At 33.8% G+C, this 19674-nt stretch overlaps 1 protein-coding gene across 1 annotated transcript; it reads right to left on the bottom strand.

The window, feature by feature from the left end:
• Positions 1-9501: 9501 nt before the first annotated feature.
• On the bottom strand, positions 9502-18710 carry NDT1 (NAD+ transporter 1). Its single transcript, XM_006855283.4, has 9 exons — positions 18371-18710; positions 16995-17087; positions 13221-13327; positions 12969-13017; positions 12693-12802; positions 11161-11255; positions 10925-11013; positions 10610-10704; positions 9502-9967 (listed from the first exon to the last, which is right to left on the bottom strand). The coding sequence occupies exons 1-9, from the start codon at positions 18438-18440 to the stop codon at positions 9725-9727; spliced, it is 951 nt and encodes a 316-aa protein (XP_006855345.2). The 5' UTR covers positions 18441-18710; the 3' UTR covers positions 9502-9724.
• Positions 18711-19674: the final 964 nt, after the last annotated feature.

Genomic DNA, 19674 nt, shown 5'->3' on the forward strand with positions numbered 1-19674 from the left:
CTACATCTAATCATCTCAAAAAATGGGTGGCTTATATTAATTAGGCTAGAATGAAAACTTTCTAGAGCATTTTTTCAAAATTTTCTTTTTTGTGGTTGTTCTTTGAATGAAAAAAGTGTACATTTAAAAATTCATATCAAACAAATGTCTCTGACATGGTTTTTTAAATGGTTGCATTATACTACTATACAATCGTTGTATAAAATCATTCCCCTATATATATCAATGATTTCATGCAACCGTTGTATAGTAATTTGATGCAACAACCTTAAAAAACCATCTTATGGCCATTTGTTTGATCCAAATTTTTAAATATACACTCTTTTCATTTTAATGAACAATCATAAAAAAATAAAAAAAATTGAAAACACAAGCTAGAAAGTACTTTTTTAGCCTAATTAACATAGACCGTTCATTTTGGTTAGATACTTAGATCTAAGCCTTAGAAGGAATTTTTCATTTCCAATTTTTTTAGATGGCTTTATTATCATTAGATGAACAATGTGAAAAAAATAAAAAATAATTTTGAGTTAATAAAGGCTAAGATCTTGAAATTCACAAAATGAATGGTCTAAATTTGTTTTTGAAGGGGACTCAGTTTGACCATATCTAGAGTTCAAATTGAACTTTTTCTTTGGGGGGGATTGATTATTGAGATGAAAAGAGTGTATGTGCAAAATTTGAGGTCATACAAATACCACAAACATAGTTTTCTAGAAGTGTCATTGCATTATAGAAATACAACCGTTGCATTGGATCATTGCTCATATATATATATATGGTCAAAATGAGTCCTCTTCAAAAACGAATCTAACCATTTATTTTGTAAATTTCAAGATCTTACCTTTTATAAACTCAAAATCATTTTTTCTTTTTTTAACATTGTTCATCTAATGATAATAAAGCCATCCAAAAAAATTGGAAATGAAAAAATCCTTCTAAGGCCTAGATCTAAGCATCTCACCAAAATGAATGGCTTATGTTAATTGGGCTAAAAAAATACTTTCTAAGATGTGTTTTCAATTTTCTTTTTTTTTTTTATTGTTCATTAGAATGAAAAGAGTGTATATTTCAAAATTTAGATTAAACAAATAGCCATAAGAAGGTTTTTTAAGGTTGTTGCATCATATTACTATACAACGGTTGCATGAAATCATTTCCTATATATATATATATATATATATATATATATATATATATAAACGCCTATAGGCGAAAATGAACAGTGATTTTGCCTACCATGATCACCATCCAAACTCTATAGCACGGTCGTAGTTGTCTGGTAGTGTTTCAACTTTTATTTTTGTTTTACTAATTGGAATGATCAAAAATTCACAACGTATGTACATCTTAGTAAGGCACACTTAAAAAAAATATAAAAAAAATTAATTCGTAAAATATAAATTGATTAAAATACCCCGTAATTTTTTAAGGTATTTTGGTCAATTTATATTTTATGAATTATTGTCTTCATATTTTTATTAGGTGTGTCTCACTAAGATTACAAACGCGCCAAATTTCAAGTAATTTGGATTTGTAAAAAAAAAAAAAAAATTAAAACACTACCGAATAACTGTGACCGCATAATGAGGGTAGACGAAATCACTATTTATTTTCGCCTATAGGCATTAAGAAGAGTTTTTCATATATATATATATATATATATATATATATATATATATATATATATTCTAAACTTCACAACCCTTCAAATTAGAAAGGTTCAAGATATAGAGAGTTGTGAAGGGTGGATTTATTAATTTTGTAGTCTATTTTTTAAAAAAAGTTATTTTTGTGTGGCCATTTTGTAACTATTACTATAAGACAAGGGCTACTTTTGTCATCTCAATACTGGGTAAACTTGAAATTTTAACTAAAGGACAAGGGCACTATAAAAATAAAGTTTCAAAACACTAACTTTCTAAATGCCATTATACTTTTATGAAAATTTCGAATTTACCATTGTTTAATGATAAAGTTACATATTTAAATACTTTTTTAATAAAAATAATAATGATTGTTTTGATAAATACATACATCACAACCCCTTCTAACTTGAACCTTTATATTTTGAGGAGTTGTTAACTCTAGACAAACCAAAATATATATATATATATATATAATTGATTATATTAGTTTATGTTTATGCATCAATCCAAAATAACTAAATCAGGTCGAACATAATGACAAAAGTGCATATACTTCATACCTAAAGAAAAAAGAACAGTTGCTCAAAATCAATATTTCAAATTTACACAGCCAAAAGGTTAAGGGATTTTTCAAAAATGAAAAAGAAAGCAACTTATAAAATAGGGGGAAAAGTAAGAACCACTTAAATGAAAGCACTCCATTCAAATGCCACAATACCAAGCAGTGTTGGAAAAAATCCGCCATAGTGCATATTATGGCCTAGTGCGTATTGTGGCCTCGTTTTGGATTTTTATCAATAAAAATCTATGGTTTTTATTGATAATAGAGTTATTCCGTATATTCTACTCTTAATTTTATTTAAAATCAGATATTTGGACCACGATTTGAAGTGATTAGGGCATCTACTCAATTTTACTAAAGTGAGTTCAAAAAATCCGCCATACTGCATATTGTGGCCTCGTTTTTGGATTTTTATCAATCAAAATCCATGGATTTTGTATATAATTGAGTTAGTCAGTAGATTCTACTTCTAATTTCATTGAAAATCCGAGATTTGGAACTCGATTTGGAGTGATTGGGATGTCGACTCAGATTTTTAGAACGGAGTTGAAAAAATCTACCATACTCCATATTTGTTGATTTGTTTTTTTAGTGCTTTTGTAGATCATTGAGTTAACCACAAGAGTCAAGTCCTAATCTCATTATGTATGGTGCTCGATTTTGACAGATTAAGGCATTGACTCAGTTTTTCTAAACTAAGCTAAAAAACATCCTCTGCTTGATTTTGTACTCAATTTGGTTATCGATTTTTACAGCTTAGATTACATGAATGAATTTCATGTGACTTTTCATTTAATATGATTTTTTAGTTGCTCGAGTATTTGTTCACGTGATATGTTAATTAAGTCGGTTATTCTCATAGGTTTATTCTTGCATTTTGTTTTTTTTGTTTCACTACGAGCTATTCTTGAAGAAAGTAAAAGTGTATTAACTTTTATCATTTTGATCAGCACATATGATTGATGGTTTTGTGTAATCTCATGTTGCTTGTATGGGTTGTAATCTATTTTTTAGAATTATAGTTTCTATTGCTTTCAATGGATCTCAACAACTTAGAGACCAGTTCTTTTTAGAAACCAAATACAAAATTAATGTTGATGAAAGTTGTGGTTTTATTGTCTGTTCTTATGGTTTACCGCAAATTATGGTTCCTTGTGTTCTCGTGCTAGTGGCTTGTAGACATGGGTGTCACTATCTCAACTTCTATTTCATTTTATTGTGACAACAAGAGTGCCATTTATATTTTTTAAATTCGAAATTGTGTGAGCACACGAAACATATTAAAGTCGATTGCCACTATATCCGACAATAATATCTCGTCGGCACAATTTCCTTACCATGTGTGACCACCGCAACACAACTCGCCAATTTCTTCACAAAGTCTCATCCTCTGCATTCTTTCTTACAATTTGTTTCCAAACTCTCCTTGATTTCTTTCATATCCTCTTGAGTTTGAGGGGAAGCGTGACCAAACATGGCAACTACAATTTGTTTTCAAACTCTCCTTGATTTCTTTCAGATCCTCTTGAATTTGAGGGGGAGCGTGACCAGACATGGCAACTACAATAGATATAGCAACTGGGTATTGAGATCTGTCAATGTCTAATTGTATGATGTACCTCTATAGAAACTATATCCTATAATTTTAGTAAATATTGGTTGTACCCTCTCTATAAATACACAATTGTATTGTAATCTTATTGATTAATGAAAATACAATGAAAGGTTATTTCTCACAGTCATATGGAAATGTTGTGAATTTTGGTTTTGGTTCTAGGAGATTTGCTACAGCAGCTTAATTACAATATTTTCAACAACATAGGAACTTGATTGCAGATTTTCAACAACAAGTTGTTTAAAAAAAAATTGAATTAAGATTAATATAGGTAATAAGATAGTATACACTTACTTTATGTTTTCTCTCTTTTTTTTTCTTTTTTTTGGGGTTTTGACCCATTTTTTAAAAAAACATTCTATTAGACCAAACCGGTCCGATTAACATCCCGACCCCATGTCTGGTTAATCGTACCGTCTCGATTTTGTAATATATGTGGGATTTGGACATAGTCTTTATTGCAGACAGCTCCTCCATTTTCTATGTTCAAAGTAAATAAACTAGAGTGTAGCACGTTAAAATTTTAATTTTTAATTATAAAAATACGTATGCCTATTCAGTATAGGTGATTTAAAAGTAAGTTTGCAATTATATAAATAGAAATAAAGATTAATTCATGTATATTTCTGTTTTTCACATCGGAAATAGAGGAAATTTACCCGTTCTTTCTTTTTTTTTCTTTTTTTTATATATTAGCAAAAGGAATGGACGGAATATTATGTTGAGACATCTAAACACCTGTGCCTATAACCATTCCCAAAATTTACTATTTTTGTTTGTAGTAATTGATTTAAAACTTGCAGTCCTCGAACAAACTATAGCAAAGAAACAAAGAAAGCTAAAAGAACTTTCATAAAAAAATAAATAAATAAATAAAATTTGGAGGCTAAATATGAATAAATAATTACTTAATTATGCTAACCCGTGCATCGCAAGGGCGATGCACTAGTTAAGTGGGAGGGGGAAGTTCTGGTTGCGGAAGACAAAATTTTTAAACTTTGCTGCTCTATGTGGGGGCATGGAAGGGCTGGTTCCATTTTTTCTCTGGAAAATTACAAAAAATCCTCAAGACTACATTTTTTATGCAACTTACTCCCAACCTAACTTATTTTCTTACTTTTTTTCTCACTTTCTATGCAAATAGCCCCCAACCAAATAAAAAATAAAAAAATACCTAAACTACCCTCCCTTACTTTTTACCTTACCCACGCCTCTCTCTCCTCTGTGTAAGTGTGCTCCGGCACTGCAACACTCTAGAGTCACAAAGCTCCGGCAGTGGATCATGAATTCCGGCAGTGGAATATGGAATCACAGCGCTCTAGTGCTATGTATGTGCGCTCCGACAGTGGAATTTGGAGTGACAGCGCTCTGGTACTGTGTATATGCACTCCGGCAGTAGATGTGCGCTCCGGCGCTACGTAAGTGCGCTCCGACAATGCAACAATCTGGAGTCACAGCGCTCTGGCAGTGTCTATGTGCACTCCAGCAGTGGATCATTCGCTTCGGCATTGTGTAAGTGCTCTCTGGCACTGTGTATGTGAGCTCCAGCAATAGATGATACGCTCTGGCACTGTGTAAGTGCGCACTGGCAATGCAACACTCTGGAGTCACAGCACTCCAGCACTGATTATGTGCGCTCCGGCAGTGGATCATGAGCTCTTGCACTATGTAACTGCGCTCTGGCATTGTAATCTGGAGTCACAGCGCTCCAGCATTGTGTATGTGCGCTCCGAGACTGCGATGGTTCGCTCCAGCAATGAGCTTCGAAAGTCCACAACAAATCTGGCCAAATAGATTTATGTGTACGGAAAGGGCATTTCTGTCTAACACTAAATAAACTTTTTCACTTGGGCCATATTTGCATAGAAAGTGTGCTTTTTGGAAAAAAAATGAAAGAAAAACTAAAGTTGGGGGTAAGTTGCATAGAAGTGTTGTCTTGGAGGTTTTATGTAATTTTCGCTTTTTTTTCTTTATCTCAAGTAAAGCATAATTCTAAAATTGAGGAAGAAATGGAAGTCAACCCTTCCACACCCTAGGGTTAATTAACTGGGATCTGGGTTCAAGTTCAACTTCGGACACAGCATGCAGGGTCCAGGTCTAGATGCATGGAACCGAGAGTGCGCCCGACCCAACCCGCTATCTTCTGTATACAAATATGCATATTATGTCATAAAAGCATATAATATACATTTAAAAATTTTGTATTTTTTAACCTTGACCATGTACGACCTGTTAGACTAGGCCTAGATTGACCTGGATCCGACCGAGTCCGGTCAAATTTTTTAGTAGTAGGGAGCCCCTTGTAGTGTGCACATACTCAGTTTTCACTTGAGGGAGCAAATAAACTTTTAGCTTAATTGTATTTAGGAAAGGAAAAACGGTGTGGTTTCTATAAGGTTCCAACCTTAAAGAGTCCAAAGTCCAAATAAGGCGCACCTCCAAATTTTGTCATAATATGTAATGTTGATGTAAAAAAGTATTAAGATTATCTCAAAATCTATTTTTATATCTAATTACAAAATTTTAAACTCCAAATATGGTTATAATCAACTAGATCTATGAACATATGAAAATCTTGAAAATGAATGGTCTAGATATTACGTTGCAAGATGCACTCTTTTTTAGACTCAAAATATTTTTTTTTTAAATATTCATACATCTTGATGTTGAGATGATCAAATAGAGGATTTTTCAAGATTAAAACAACATTTTTTAATGAATTTTTTAAGTGCATCTGTAATTCTACATCCTAAAGTTGCAACCTTATATAAACTTTTTCCAAAGAAAAAATATAAAAATAATTATCAATTAAGGGGTTATAAAATCAAGGGTTAAAATATTCTAATTATCATTGGAGGGTGTATCTACTCAAAAAATATATAAAATATATATAAAACTATCCCTTTTCAGACTTGAGAACTCTGAATAAATAAAAGAAAAAGTTTATATAAAGTTACAACTTTAAAATGTAGAATAACAGATGCACCTCAAAAATATATCGGAAATGTTGTTTTAATGTTGAAAAAACCTTCTAATCGATCATCTCGACATTGCAATGTATAAATATGAAAAAAAAAAAAAAATAGTTTGAGTCTCGAAAATAGTGCATCTTGCAACACAATATCTAAACCGTCTGTTTTCAATATTTTCATATATTTGTAGATCAACTTGATTTTAACCATTTTTAAAATTTAAAATTTTCTAATTAGGTATGAAAATAGATTTTAAAATACCTCCAAGAATTTTTTATAACAAAATTGATAAAATTTTAAGGTGCGCCTCGTTTAAGGTTGCATCCTCATAAAAACCGCACCCATAAATAAAACATCTCAATGATTTGACCACCACTGAAAACGCATCGGTCCCCCTCATTAATATCTTTTGACCCCATGATGATTTTGGAAGGGGATTTTTATGATTTTATCCCAAAAGACTTCAAAGGGCTTGTAACAAAGCTTGCCCATATTTTTAAAGAAAATACACATGAGCCCTAATCAAAAATTTAAAGAATTCCAGGTCCAAGTCGGTAATACCCTTTCTCTAGTCAACCTCAACTGTAGGGAAAATCCACAGTGGCCCATGGGTAGCATACTGTACCGAAGCAGCTCACTGGGGGTGCATACCATAGCTTTGTTCTCTAGGGAGCATTACTGTCCCTAGTGCTTTCCACAATGCGCACATGGTGATATATCCCTTGCAATAATGCTAGGAGGCACAAAGAAAAGCAGTTCCATGGAGTTCTTGTTTCAATTCCTTAAAAAAAAGGAGATGCAGCCCAAAACATTTTGATAAGGATTTCATCCTCCATTGCAAAGGAGCTCAATATTCAAGAATATGTCGACAGGGCTCACTTTAACCTTTTTCCCTATATCCCTGGTCTTGAATAAGTGGTCACGTTTCTTCCTTGTACTAATGTAGTAAAAGATTAAGACTTCATTTGTGTACCTCTCTGTAAAGGCAATAATGGGTCACCATGTCTAATACTCCATTATAGATTGAACAAGGCCCTCAACAATCTACCAACCAGAATGAAAATGCATGCCTTTTAATTCCTTGCCATGTATGTTGATCCTTAATGGTGGAACCCAACCCATGAAAAGACCCTCCAAAATGATTCCTACCTTAACATTTATACACAACTCCATAAAAAAATTTGTTTCATGCGGGCTGGACCGCATTTCTACAATATACGGTCCCAAGGTATAAAGCATCCATCTTAAAAATTGGGTCCAAAAATCCATTTCAAAAATAGATTTTTAAGATTCAACTCATTTCTACATGGACTCATAGAAACCATGTCCTTTTCATAAAGACTGATGCCCACAATGATTCTTCTTCATCACATTGCCTAGTCAAAGAAGAGTAGGGCTTAACCAATAGTCATTTGTGTTCGAGAAGAGGCACCTTTTCTGATGACTTGACATGAATGAAGTTGCAGAGGTTGATGGGATGAAAGAAAAAGGTTTACGGTTAGCACTGAAAAATGGAAGTAATTATCGACTTTCCAATGGCGGCTTTCTTAAGTCTTGAAAATTCTATGGCGGCTTCCTTAAGTCTTGAAAGTTTTTCATAGAATGAATTGTATCCGGCACGAATCATACATCAGAAGTACAATTACAAGGTTATGTACTTCTGTAGTGATATTTCAAAAAGAAATGTTAAGGAATATCCAGATTTCAGGATATTAAAACACTAATAATTCTTTTTAGATATTGATGTACTTAGAAATAAAAAAAGGTGAAATTTTTTGTGACATTAATTATTTATCCAGTGATATTCCAAAAATAAATGTTAAGGAATATCTAGATTTCTAGATATTTTAACATGCGTATCGTGTGTCAAAAGCAAAAACCATAGAGATACATGTCCATGTTACATCAGCTACACATTTAACTCTTGTCACGAAAAGGAATCTCACTGTGTATAAGAACTGTTGTCACGATAAGTAATCTACTATGCGTATAAGGTTACAGAGTAACTCATGATTGTAAATGGTGTTATAGGTTGAATATGAGATTATATACCTATTTATTTTTTATACAAGAAAGTCACCACATTTTTTAACCATTGGATGTGAAATCTAACATAATAAAATGTATAACAACTTTCAAAAAAACAATTTTCAGACTTTTGTGCTCAATTAGTGACACATCACAACCCATTCAATTCCACATTCCACGTTTGCCAATGATTATGACCTTGTATAAAATATAAATGGTCTCATCATATTATTCCCAATGAATATACTGTTAATAATAATAACAATAATAATAATAATATGCATATACGGCTTGTAAAGGGTGGATATGCGATGACAATGTCATCTGATCTCACATTTAATACCCATAACAATTTCGTGTACTATGATTACAAGCAACTGCAAATTTCTCACTTTAATAAATGAATGAAAAAGGAAAACATCTGAAGTAGGAGCAGTGTTAACAAATAATCAAATGAAAAAGGAAAACATCTGAAATAAGTCTTAACAATGACATCTTCAATCACATAATCATTTTATTTCCTCACTACTCAAAAGCTTCAGCAACAAAAATACTAGCAACCACCAATTACTAAGGAAAAAAGGAAAAAACTCTGTACCAACCACCAATTATTAAGGAAAAAAGGAAACAATATGTACCATTAACCTTCAAGTAAAAATAAAAAATAAAAATCTATACCATTAATATTCTTCCATTTCATTCCACATGGTCCTTCAAAACAATGAGGAATTTGTAGAAGAGATTCTCTCCAACCAATTCTCTACATGCACTCCACCAACCATAACATCAAATGAATTCAGCCTCTTTTAACACTTTTCCACTCAATAATATAACATCACCTTAACTCTCCAAAAAAAAGGAGAATCAAAGGATCCAAAGCCCAATTCTTAGGCTCAGTTTACAATGTTTGGTGTCGCCTTTTAGGAGGGAAAAGGTCGTTTAAGAATCTATGAATCATCTCAAAGCTCGTGAATGTAATTACAGCAGCTGGAGTTGTTCTGAGGAGGTTGGTTGCACAGCCTCGATAGAATCCTGAAATGCCATCTTTCATGAACACCTTTCTTACACAGTCTACAACACCATTGTAACGTTTCTCGGAGTTGCATGCATGCCCCTGCTCCTGAAGCCTTGATCGCACAACCTGTGAATAAAACCACATGATGTCTGAGAAATAAAAGTAGAGGAACCATGTAGTGGCAAATCTTGTTTCGAGGATTTATCAATGAGGTCATTTCTTGAGAGATTTCAATGGTTTTCATTTGGAAATCCTTCGATAATGGTTTCGGAAAAATATCAACACTATAAATTAAAAGTATCGAGAGAGAGGTAATTTTTGGTGAATTAAAAGCGAAAAATGTTTTTCTATTTATGTTTATGTAAACTTAGACATCTCTCATAATATGGCAACTCGACATTTTGAAAATTATAGTTATAGAGCTGCTGTCAATTTATATTCATATTTTAACAAGAGTAACTTTAAAAAGTATCTCCAAGAAAAGATCCAAGAAAAAGGACAAACTCCCAGAAAATATTTCTGCCCCTGAAAATATATCATTAGATATTCATTCATGCATTGGCAATTATGGGAGAAAAGAGAAATTGGAGAAAAGAAACCAAGTATAACACAGCAGAGACCAAAAGTCATAATTGAACCAGGACACAGGCCAAAATGAAAGGAAAGCATGTACGGACCTTTAAGAATTAATATTTGAATATAGTAGCTTCACAAAGATAATTTCACCATGTAAAGGCACAACATGGCCTATTCAACATAAACAAATACCTCATGAGGATAGGTCAATGTTGATGCAGCTATTTTTGAGACCGAGGAAGCAAGGGCAACATCGGCTGCACTGAGAGCATCTGGGGTGGTGTTACCTGAAAAAGTAGGAGGCAATCAACAGCAAGGAAGAAGCACAATTACCAACGGCTGCTGGTGTAGGGTAGAGATTAACCATACTAGGGTGAATTTCCATCATCCTGACATACAAATAATCTCCACTGTCCACCATCGCGAAGAGACGGTGGACGTCCTTGAGTAGCATAAACCACTGGTGTATGCTACTTTCCCTAGAAGAGATGGGCAAAACATGAGTACCTTCTCTTGCCAAGTAATCTTTGATCTTCTCATATGTTGGGAACTGAATGGCAACATGGCTTATACCAGCCAATGCTGGAAGGAGGCCACTGATCATCACACGAAATACAGAACCATGGATTAGATATAGGCAGAGCACGATCAATGAAAGAATATGTAGCATGACTTTTGGATAAAAAATTTCATCAACTAGCAACTTTATCAATAATTATCTGGGATGTGTTTAGTACACATACCTATATAATCCACGAATACCTTCTTCATGGGCTATTCTCCGCAAAGCAGATAAAGTACTTCGATATGGCATCACTCCCGCCCTCATTCCTTGAGTCTGGAAAATATAAGCACGCACTCTAACTAAATATATATTCTCCGCAATACCTTACTTAATGATGAATCTTACTCACAAAAATTATTTGCTTTTTATCACAAGTTATCTTCCCCATACATTACAACCATAACCATAAAATAATATGCAGAAACTACTGATAGCTATAACAATGACCAAGACAAGTTAAGCCTGCAAATTCAGTTGAGAAGAGGAAAAGATACAAAAGGAAACCAGGCCAAACAATTGAAAAAGAAAAACCTATTGCTCATTTTTCTCTCAACGCTCCATTCACATCAACTAAACTCATAAAAGGCTAACATCTTTTAGGAAGTCCACTCCAAATTTAAGACAAGAAGCATGGTTCACGGTCATGAATTCATCTAAACCTAGATAGTATGGTTTGCATACAAGGGGAGCCACACTAATGTCCAAGGATTGAGTAGTCGCATACCCTTACCAGAAAAAATAAAGGTACATAACGTTAGCACAAATCAGAGGTAGAGAAAGATGTTTTGTTGGTGTGCAGTCAAGGACTTCCCAAAAGTAAGTTACACGTCGCAGGCAAACTCGTCGTATTAAATTCAGTCAAATGAACCGCAGGTCAAACCTGAAAATCCAAAGCCACTATAATACCTAAGGCTGTAGAGGTGAACATTTTCAGATGCCCTCATGGATTTTTATGGTGAGGAGGCCCGGATTAAAGGTTTTGGGATCTAATTTAGTCAAGTTGACTCGACGAATCCACTCAAAGAAGCTGTACAACTACAATTAACAGGAACCTTAGCTAATGAAAATTTTCAAATATCTTCATACATCAAAAAAGTGCCCTCCAGAATCACAAAACATAATAAATGATTTAGAAAAATGGAAAAGTATCCTGTCCACAGTGGATGGCTGCACAATAGTTGAGATCTCATTTGAACATATCCAACGGCCAAAAAGTAGTCTCGTTTTTTATTTTTTATTTTTTATTTAAAAAATATACTTATCTGAATTTTGGAGTGTAAGTGTATTTTTATGAATATAACTAAATAAAAATTACTAAAAAAAATATTTTCAAAATACCTCTAAAATTATTTTTATCAATATTTTTATTCCCAATTCTTTTTTATTAATTTGATTCATTTAACTTATAAAAATCAACTAAAACCAAAATTTGAAATTAATATCATTTTTAAATAAAAATTAAAAATAAAAAACGAGATTCATTATTGGCCCTTGGATGAGCATGAACCATTAAAAGGTGCATGTGCACCTTTTAAGCATCCACATTCCACATGCTGTAGACGCAATACCAACCCGAGAAAAGTAGCTATACAAAAGCAAAACTATACAAATGAAACAAATATATATATATATATATAAACTTCTCAGTAAGAAATAGCTATGTTCATTAACTAAAAATACATCTAGAAGATGAAATAAAAGGAGGCGTACTTGAAATCTGGTCTTAACAACCCATAGGGGATTGGTAACAATCGTTGTTGCAGCCCCTGCAGCAGATGCGGCTATCATATTGGCACCAATTGAGAGTTGATTATTGTCATCTGATCAAAACCAGTAAACGACAATTAGCATGTACAAACTACACAAGGATGAATTCCCCTAATGATAGTCATAAAAGACAAAAAAATTCATCAAAGCGTCGATCGTTCTGGTTTTTGAAACAATAATTTGATTGGAGGCCAAGCAAATAAGTCATTTGAAACCAACCAGGTGAATGAAGCAAGCTTTTGAATTGCTCATACATAGTAAAGTAAACCTGCAAAAAGAAAAGAAAGTATTTCAAAACTTGTAAGGGTATATGAAAGCAGTATTCCTCATAAGAGCCACTATGCCAATGACATTTTAAGCAAGCACCACAGGTTTACAGGAGATACTTCAGTTTGGACCATATGAAGTGGCATCTGCAGCTTTCTTTTATTCATAAATTTCAAATAAGAAAGGAAAAAATATGAGACTTACTGCCCAATTTGGAAGTAGTGCCAACACTGTTGGTGCAAGGCCACGATACATTCCACGTACACCCTCCTTTCTCGCTATTTGTTCCAAACTCCCAAGAATAAGGCTACCTGATACGAGTGACCAGGCAAATAAATTAAGGGCCAACATTATGCAGAAAGGATAAAAACTGTCATCCATATAATGATGACATTAGCCTGCTAATTCTAGCATTCTGAACGATAATCTCTTCTAAAGGGTAGGTCACTTTGACCATTAAGATTGGCAAAGTATCCCAATAGGGTAAATTGCATTGATAACGAGTCATATCTACAAGTCCTAACAAAAGAATTTGCATTAGTGACAGAAGATACGCACATCATATACCCATTGAAAGAAAAAAAGCTGTCCTCTAAGATGATTTCAAAGATTAATGCCAAATGTAGCTTCCAGTTCCATCAGGTAATTTACTTTGACTAATAGCTCCTAATCTAGAGAAAAAATCAAATTGATGCCAAAAACGTAGATTTTCCAGTCCAATGATGGCCTGTGGCAAAAGGAGTATAGGATTAATACATAAGCCTTTTTGATTCTCAAACTTGTTTTGTGATTGAAAGAAATTGAATAATGGTTCTCCATGCAAGTCAAAACTAATGCTTTTTGTGAGAGCCTACACCAAGTTTAAAAGCCTCTGAACCTTCTTCATAAAAAGTTTGGCTGTAGCCTAAATTCTCAATTTTACAGTTGTATAAACATTCAAATACTTTAGCCAGCTCTCTCAATCCATAAATGCATGTTTTGGATCGTTATCCATAACCATTTTACATAAGATGATCTCAGTTCCATCAGTCCTAAGCACATCCTAATTGTGTGTTAATATTATCAGACATGATCTAATTCTGATGTACATATTCAATTTTTTTTACAAGACTATATTAGAAGTTGTCAGCGCTAACTAGTGTGCGAATAATTAGTGGAGAGACGATCCAGTAAAAATAGGTCTACTTCAGAGGTCAGCGTTAAGCCCATACCTCTTCGTCTTAGTTATGGATAACTTAAATAGGCTGTGGTGTGTGTTGTTCAAGGACGACATAGTTTTGATTTATGAGACCCAAAGCGAAGTCAAGACAAAGTTAGAACTTTCAAAGTATGCTTTAGAAATCTAAAGGTTTTAAAATTAGCTGGACTAAGATAGAGCATATGGAATGGAAGTGTAGTAATAATAAGAGTATAAGAGGAAGTAGTTAAGATTGACGGCCAAGAAATACCAAAAAAAATGTACTTTCAATATCTTGGGTCGATAATCCAAGAAAATGGAGCGATTGAAGAAGATGTTGCACATAGAACTAGAGTTCGTTAGGCAAAGTAGAGATGTGCAACCGGAATTTTATGTGATCGCCGCATATACCAATGCAGCTGAAGAGAAAGTTCTATAAAACAGCTGTGAGACCAACTTTGCTTTATGGGAGGAATGTTGGACGGTCAAGAAACAATATACCCATAGGATGAGTGTAGTTGAGATGAGGATGTTGAGATGGATGAGTGGCAAGACAAGAAGGGCCAGAATTCGAAATGAATACATTGGGGAGAAATTAGGTGTGACTCCAATAGCTGATAAGATGAGAGGAAGTAGACTTAAGTGGACTGGCCATGTGCAGCACAGACCCAGTACGGCACCTGTTAGTAGGTGCAAGTTGGCTCAAGTAGAAGGCTCAAAAAGGGTAAAGGGTGGGCCCCAAAGGACATGGTATGAAGTAGTGAGAAAAGAAATAAGGACTTATGTCCTCACTGAGGGTATGGCTCTTGATATAGTAGAATGGTGGACAAGGATTCGTGTACCCAACCCCAAATATTTAGGAAAAAGCTATTATGCTGATGATATTACAAGTTGTCAAAGCAAAACAACCCCAGTTAATACCTAAGGATTCACCAATTCAGCCAATTTGATGTAAACGACCAAAAAGATAGACAATAAACTGAACAAAGTACAGAGTATAGACAATTTGTTTGTTCCAGTCAGGTAACTTAAACTTCAAGCCATGACATTTCCATTTTGAGCTGTGAGCACTAAGTCATGGCTCTTCGTCAAATAGATATTTATGACAAGTTTCGAGTTCTAGAAAAGTTTCAGCTGTTTACCAAGATCTAAGTCTTGTTTTTAAATCAGAACAAGCAGTTTAAGGTTGTTTAAAGGTCATCAATGCGTCTAGACTCTATGAACATATCGCACAACTACATATCAAACATGAGGCATTACCTTAGCATTGTTAGGCATTCGTATTATGCTAGCCAGTGGAATGTTCAAGTGGAGAAGTCCCCATGCACTAGTTAGAGACATATAGTGACTGCATAGATTACAGATAGACACGCACAACCATTTTCACATAGCATATTCTAAAATACAACCAGATAATCAATTCAGTGCTAAAAGCTTTTCAATATTCACTACCAAGTGAAATCACAAGACAATAAAATTATTGGCCAGGCGCCATGGCTTAATGGTATTCAGCACTTCATAACAACAATTGTATATCCAAATTAAGTTTCATAGCTTAAAACACAAATAAAGAAAAGTCCCAACTTTATAATAAAGACCATTTACTCTTCTTTTCATTTGATAAACGTTTAACAGGGATATTTCATAATCATCCTTCAACAATACCAAACAATACTGATAAGCTTTCATCCAAATTCATTGATTTATTTTCTCAGATAAACAATTTATTTCCATAAATAATATACTTGATCCCTTGCCTAGAAAAGGATCAATACTGACATGAATGACTGTCCTAGCAGTACTGTGGATAATGTGGTTAAAGAGGAACAGGGGATGCTTCAAAAATAAAAGCAAGAGGGACAGTGCAAAAGGAAACCTCAGGACATTAATTATTTCCTGGGCAAGAGATAGAAAAGAGTTCATGGGCCATTCTCTGGAAGATTTAAAAAACCAATAACTTATATGGAATGATCTGCACCCCTGCTCGTACAATTAAGCCATATTTTTTTAGAAGTGGCAAGGGCAGCAAACAACTCACTGGTGTTGGAGTTATTATGGACTGACCAGGCTGATTATTAAGAACTTACTCAGGTCTAATCAATAATAATCCGAATGAATAAGAGGCATGGGCTCTGCAGCTGGGTCTTCGGAATTTGGAACTCACATGAAATGAACCAGAGAGACTCCAGCAATGTGGCCTGATGGAGTGAATCAAAAAATGCCCATGGTTTTTACATAATGCATTTTAAGAAAAATAGTACAGGTTTACTCCATTTAAAACATCCTCCAACATATAGTTGAGAGGTTAATCAAGAAGTGGATGTTTGAGCAAAGAAAGGGGCGACCAAAAACGAGCTGACAGTTACGTGTATAGCTGTCGAGTGTCATGCACATAGACTAAGTTTGGTTATTCTCGCGTCGTCACTCCTCTAAATCAATTTTGTAGAAATCCAGCAAAATTTTGTAAATCGCTTTACATAATGAAAGAAATTTAGCTACTTATAGAACAAAAGAGTACTTTGAACTGTACAAGTGAAAAAGTTACAGAGTATCAAATCACAAAACACACAAAGATGCTTACCTTCACTCGTACCATTCAGCTCAGGCAGATCATGGACTTCATATCTCGTTTTGATTACATCCAAGGGGAAAATGTTTTCAATACTTCTCTCTTTTTAATATATATATATATATATATATATATATATATATATATATAAATTGATATTTAAAAGGGATACCTATCCAACAGATAAAAAGCTTCGGGCTATCAAAATAAAAAAATATACATAGAAGCTTACCTTTACCCCTACCATTTAGCTCAGGCAATCCATGGACTTGAAATCTTGTTTTGATTACATCCAAGGGGCAAACAAATGTCGCAGCAATAACTCCTAAAACAGATGACAACCAAAATGTCAAAAAGGAAAAAAATAAGGGTATTCTCCAACAGCCAGACTTACCATTAAAAAGAACATCAAACTTCAAAGCACTGTGTACAAAGTCAATTTGGATTTCAAACTGCTTTTGCATAAAATCTTAAAGTAACTATATATATGGGATTGCATTTCTGAAGCATTTTCACTGAAAATCTGACAAGAAACATTTAAAATTCATAAATTATTTCTAGAACCTAGTTTTTGCCTTTTCTGTAATGAATATCACCAGCATCTATTGTTACCTAGAAATATAGGTTCTTAGATGGTTGAATTTAAATCAATGTGCCAAAACTCAGCCTGCGCTCAGGACCCGGACCCGGACCCGGCCCAACCCGAGTAAACTTGCCCGAGTCATGTACAAGCACACGAAGTGCTCAAAAATTGCAAAAAAGGTACAAAAAAATTGTTAAAAAATAAAACAAAATTAGTAAAGAGCAATTGATTGTATGTGTGCACCATTTATTATATGTATGATGAGGGGAAAAAAAAAAAAAGTACACAGACAATGGAATATGAAAAAGATTGTTTTATAGCTTGAAATGATTCGAAAATCCAAAAAAGAAAAAATGGAAAAAAATAGAGCAAATAATAAGAATAAATCATAAATCATCATCAAAAACCTCAAATTTACATGCAGACATGTTTACACATAACTTATTAGTCATTCATTTCATTTTAATGTTTTTTCGTTATGTATGCCCGTGCCTCCACAGCGTGCAGAGACCGAGTGACTTGCTTGAGTCTGAGTTGACTCGGCCAAGTTCTATAATCATTAATAATATCATCCATTTCATAAATTATTTAGCCTAAAGGTACTCAATTTTGACTAATTACAGATAAAATTACAGGACTGCAAATTCCCTTTAAGAAAAAAAAAGGTTCCCCATTAGAAAAGACAAAGCCTGGGACTTTAAGAAACCAAAACAAAAATGCAGGAAAAGAAAACAACACATCATACAGAAAAAAATACAAACTACTATATCAATATAATGAGCACATAAAATACTTTCATATACAGTCTAACCCTAAATGGCATGATCAAAACAAAAATTTCAAGCCCTAGAAGAGCACAATCCAGAAATTCATTAATTTATTTAGCAATCAGCCAAAATAATTCCAAATTTCATTAACAACAAAGCCATCCAATGATTCATATGAAGAATCCATAAACAATTTCAGTGCAACAATCACAGAAACTTTAAAAAATGATTTAGGTTTTAAATTAGGGTTTCACCAACCTGCAGCTGCTCCAGCTCCAGCATTACAGAGAATGCCCCTGGTGCTAGGGCGCTGAGAATCCAGAACCATTCTGCAAAGTCCGAGACCTCAAACCAAAGATCAGAGCACAATTACACACAAAACCAAACAACTCCTCTCTATTGAGAGAGCCTTTCTCGATCCAGAGTTGCATGGCCAAGCCCTAACTGTGTAAATTTCCTCAGGCGAATCCCCGTCACAAATTCGTGAAAGAAACACCAGAAAAAAAGAGCAATCTATGGATCAAAACTACGAATACAAAGAAAAAACCCTAACTTTAGGGTAGGAATCAAGGCTTTGCCATGAAACCTCGATCGTGGTTGCAGAGACCGATGATGTGGGGAGTAAAAGGTCGTTTATAAATAGAATAGTCGTAAAAGAAGAAGACCAAAAAGGCGATAGAGTCCTCCGAAAAGATCACCAAGGCTTTAACCCCCCTCCGAATTTGGCCTTCGTTTGATTACGCGGAATTTCGTGTTCGTATCGACCGGCCTAAATTCACTGGTATTTCAGTCACTTTCGCCTTTCGTGGGTATGTCATAATCAAATGTAACGGCCAAAATTTACTCCTACTTAACTCAAGGTCCCCGATTTATTGTCTAGTTCTTTATTAATCAATGAGCTGGCACACCTGCGGGAGTATACTATATACTTGCGCTCCTGGGACTAATGGGCTACGGGGAAGTTAAAAATAGGTCTGAACAATAGAGGGTGCACCTCAAAAAAACCTGCAAAACAGATTTTTTGTTTTTTTATTTTTTGGGTAATTGAGTGGGGATGACAGCCCTACCCGTTTTCTAAACTAACACTTCATAACTCTCTTAAATATATTTAGATTTAATTTAAGAGTAATGATCTTATAAAACCTTTCCACACTTATGTATGTAGAACCTTAAAAGATCACCATTAAATTTAGCACATATCATTAAAAAAATTATCACCTTTGGCTTTTTTAAAGATCTGTGCTAAATTTAATGGTGATCATTTGGGGTGCTACACACATGGGTGTGGAAGGGTCTCATAAGATCATTACTCTTAATTTAAATATATAAAATAGAAAATCATATAAAATCTAAAATATAGAATAGAAATTCTTATATTAGAAGAAATATTTTAATATTATATCTATGGAATAGAACAATTGGTTATCTTGATCTCGAGATGTATAGACTGTATAACTCTCCTAAATATGTTTAAATTTAATTTAAATATATAAAATAGAGAATCATATAAAATCTAAAATATAGAATAGAAATTCTTATTCTTATATTAAAAAAATATTTTA

Source organism: Amborella trichopoda, chromosome 2 (assembly GCF_054954075.1).
Source record: "Amborella trichopoda isolate Santa Cruz 75 chromosome 2, AtrichopodaSantaCruz75HAP2 v2.0, whole genome shotgun sequence".
Taxonomy (NCBI): Eukaryota; Viridiplantae; Streptophyta; class Magnoliopsida; order Amborellales; family Amborellaceae; genus Amborella; species Amborella trichopoda.

Excerpts from the sequence above, each read along its gene's own strand:
- NDT1 (XM_006855283.4), bottom strand. The coding sequence starts at position 18,440 with ATGGTTCTGGATTCTCAGCGCCCTAGCACCAGGGGCATTCTCTGTAAT. Across the intron at positions 13,328-16,994 it reads GCTAAATGGTAGGGGTAAAG|GTAGCCTTATTCTTGGGAGT; the intron begins GTAAGCTTCTAT and ends CACTCGTATCAG. Across the intron at positions 13,018-13,220 it reads CACTACTTCCAAATTGGGCA|GTTTACTTTACTATGTATGA; the intron begins GTAAGTCTCATA and ends TTCTTTTTGCAG.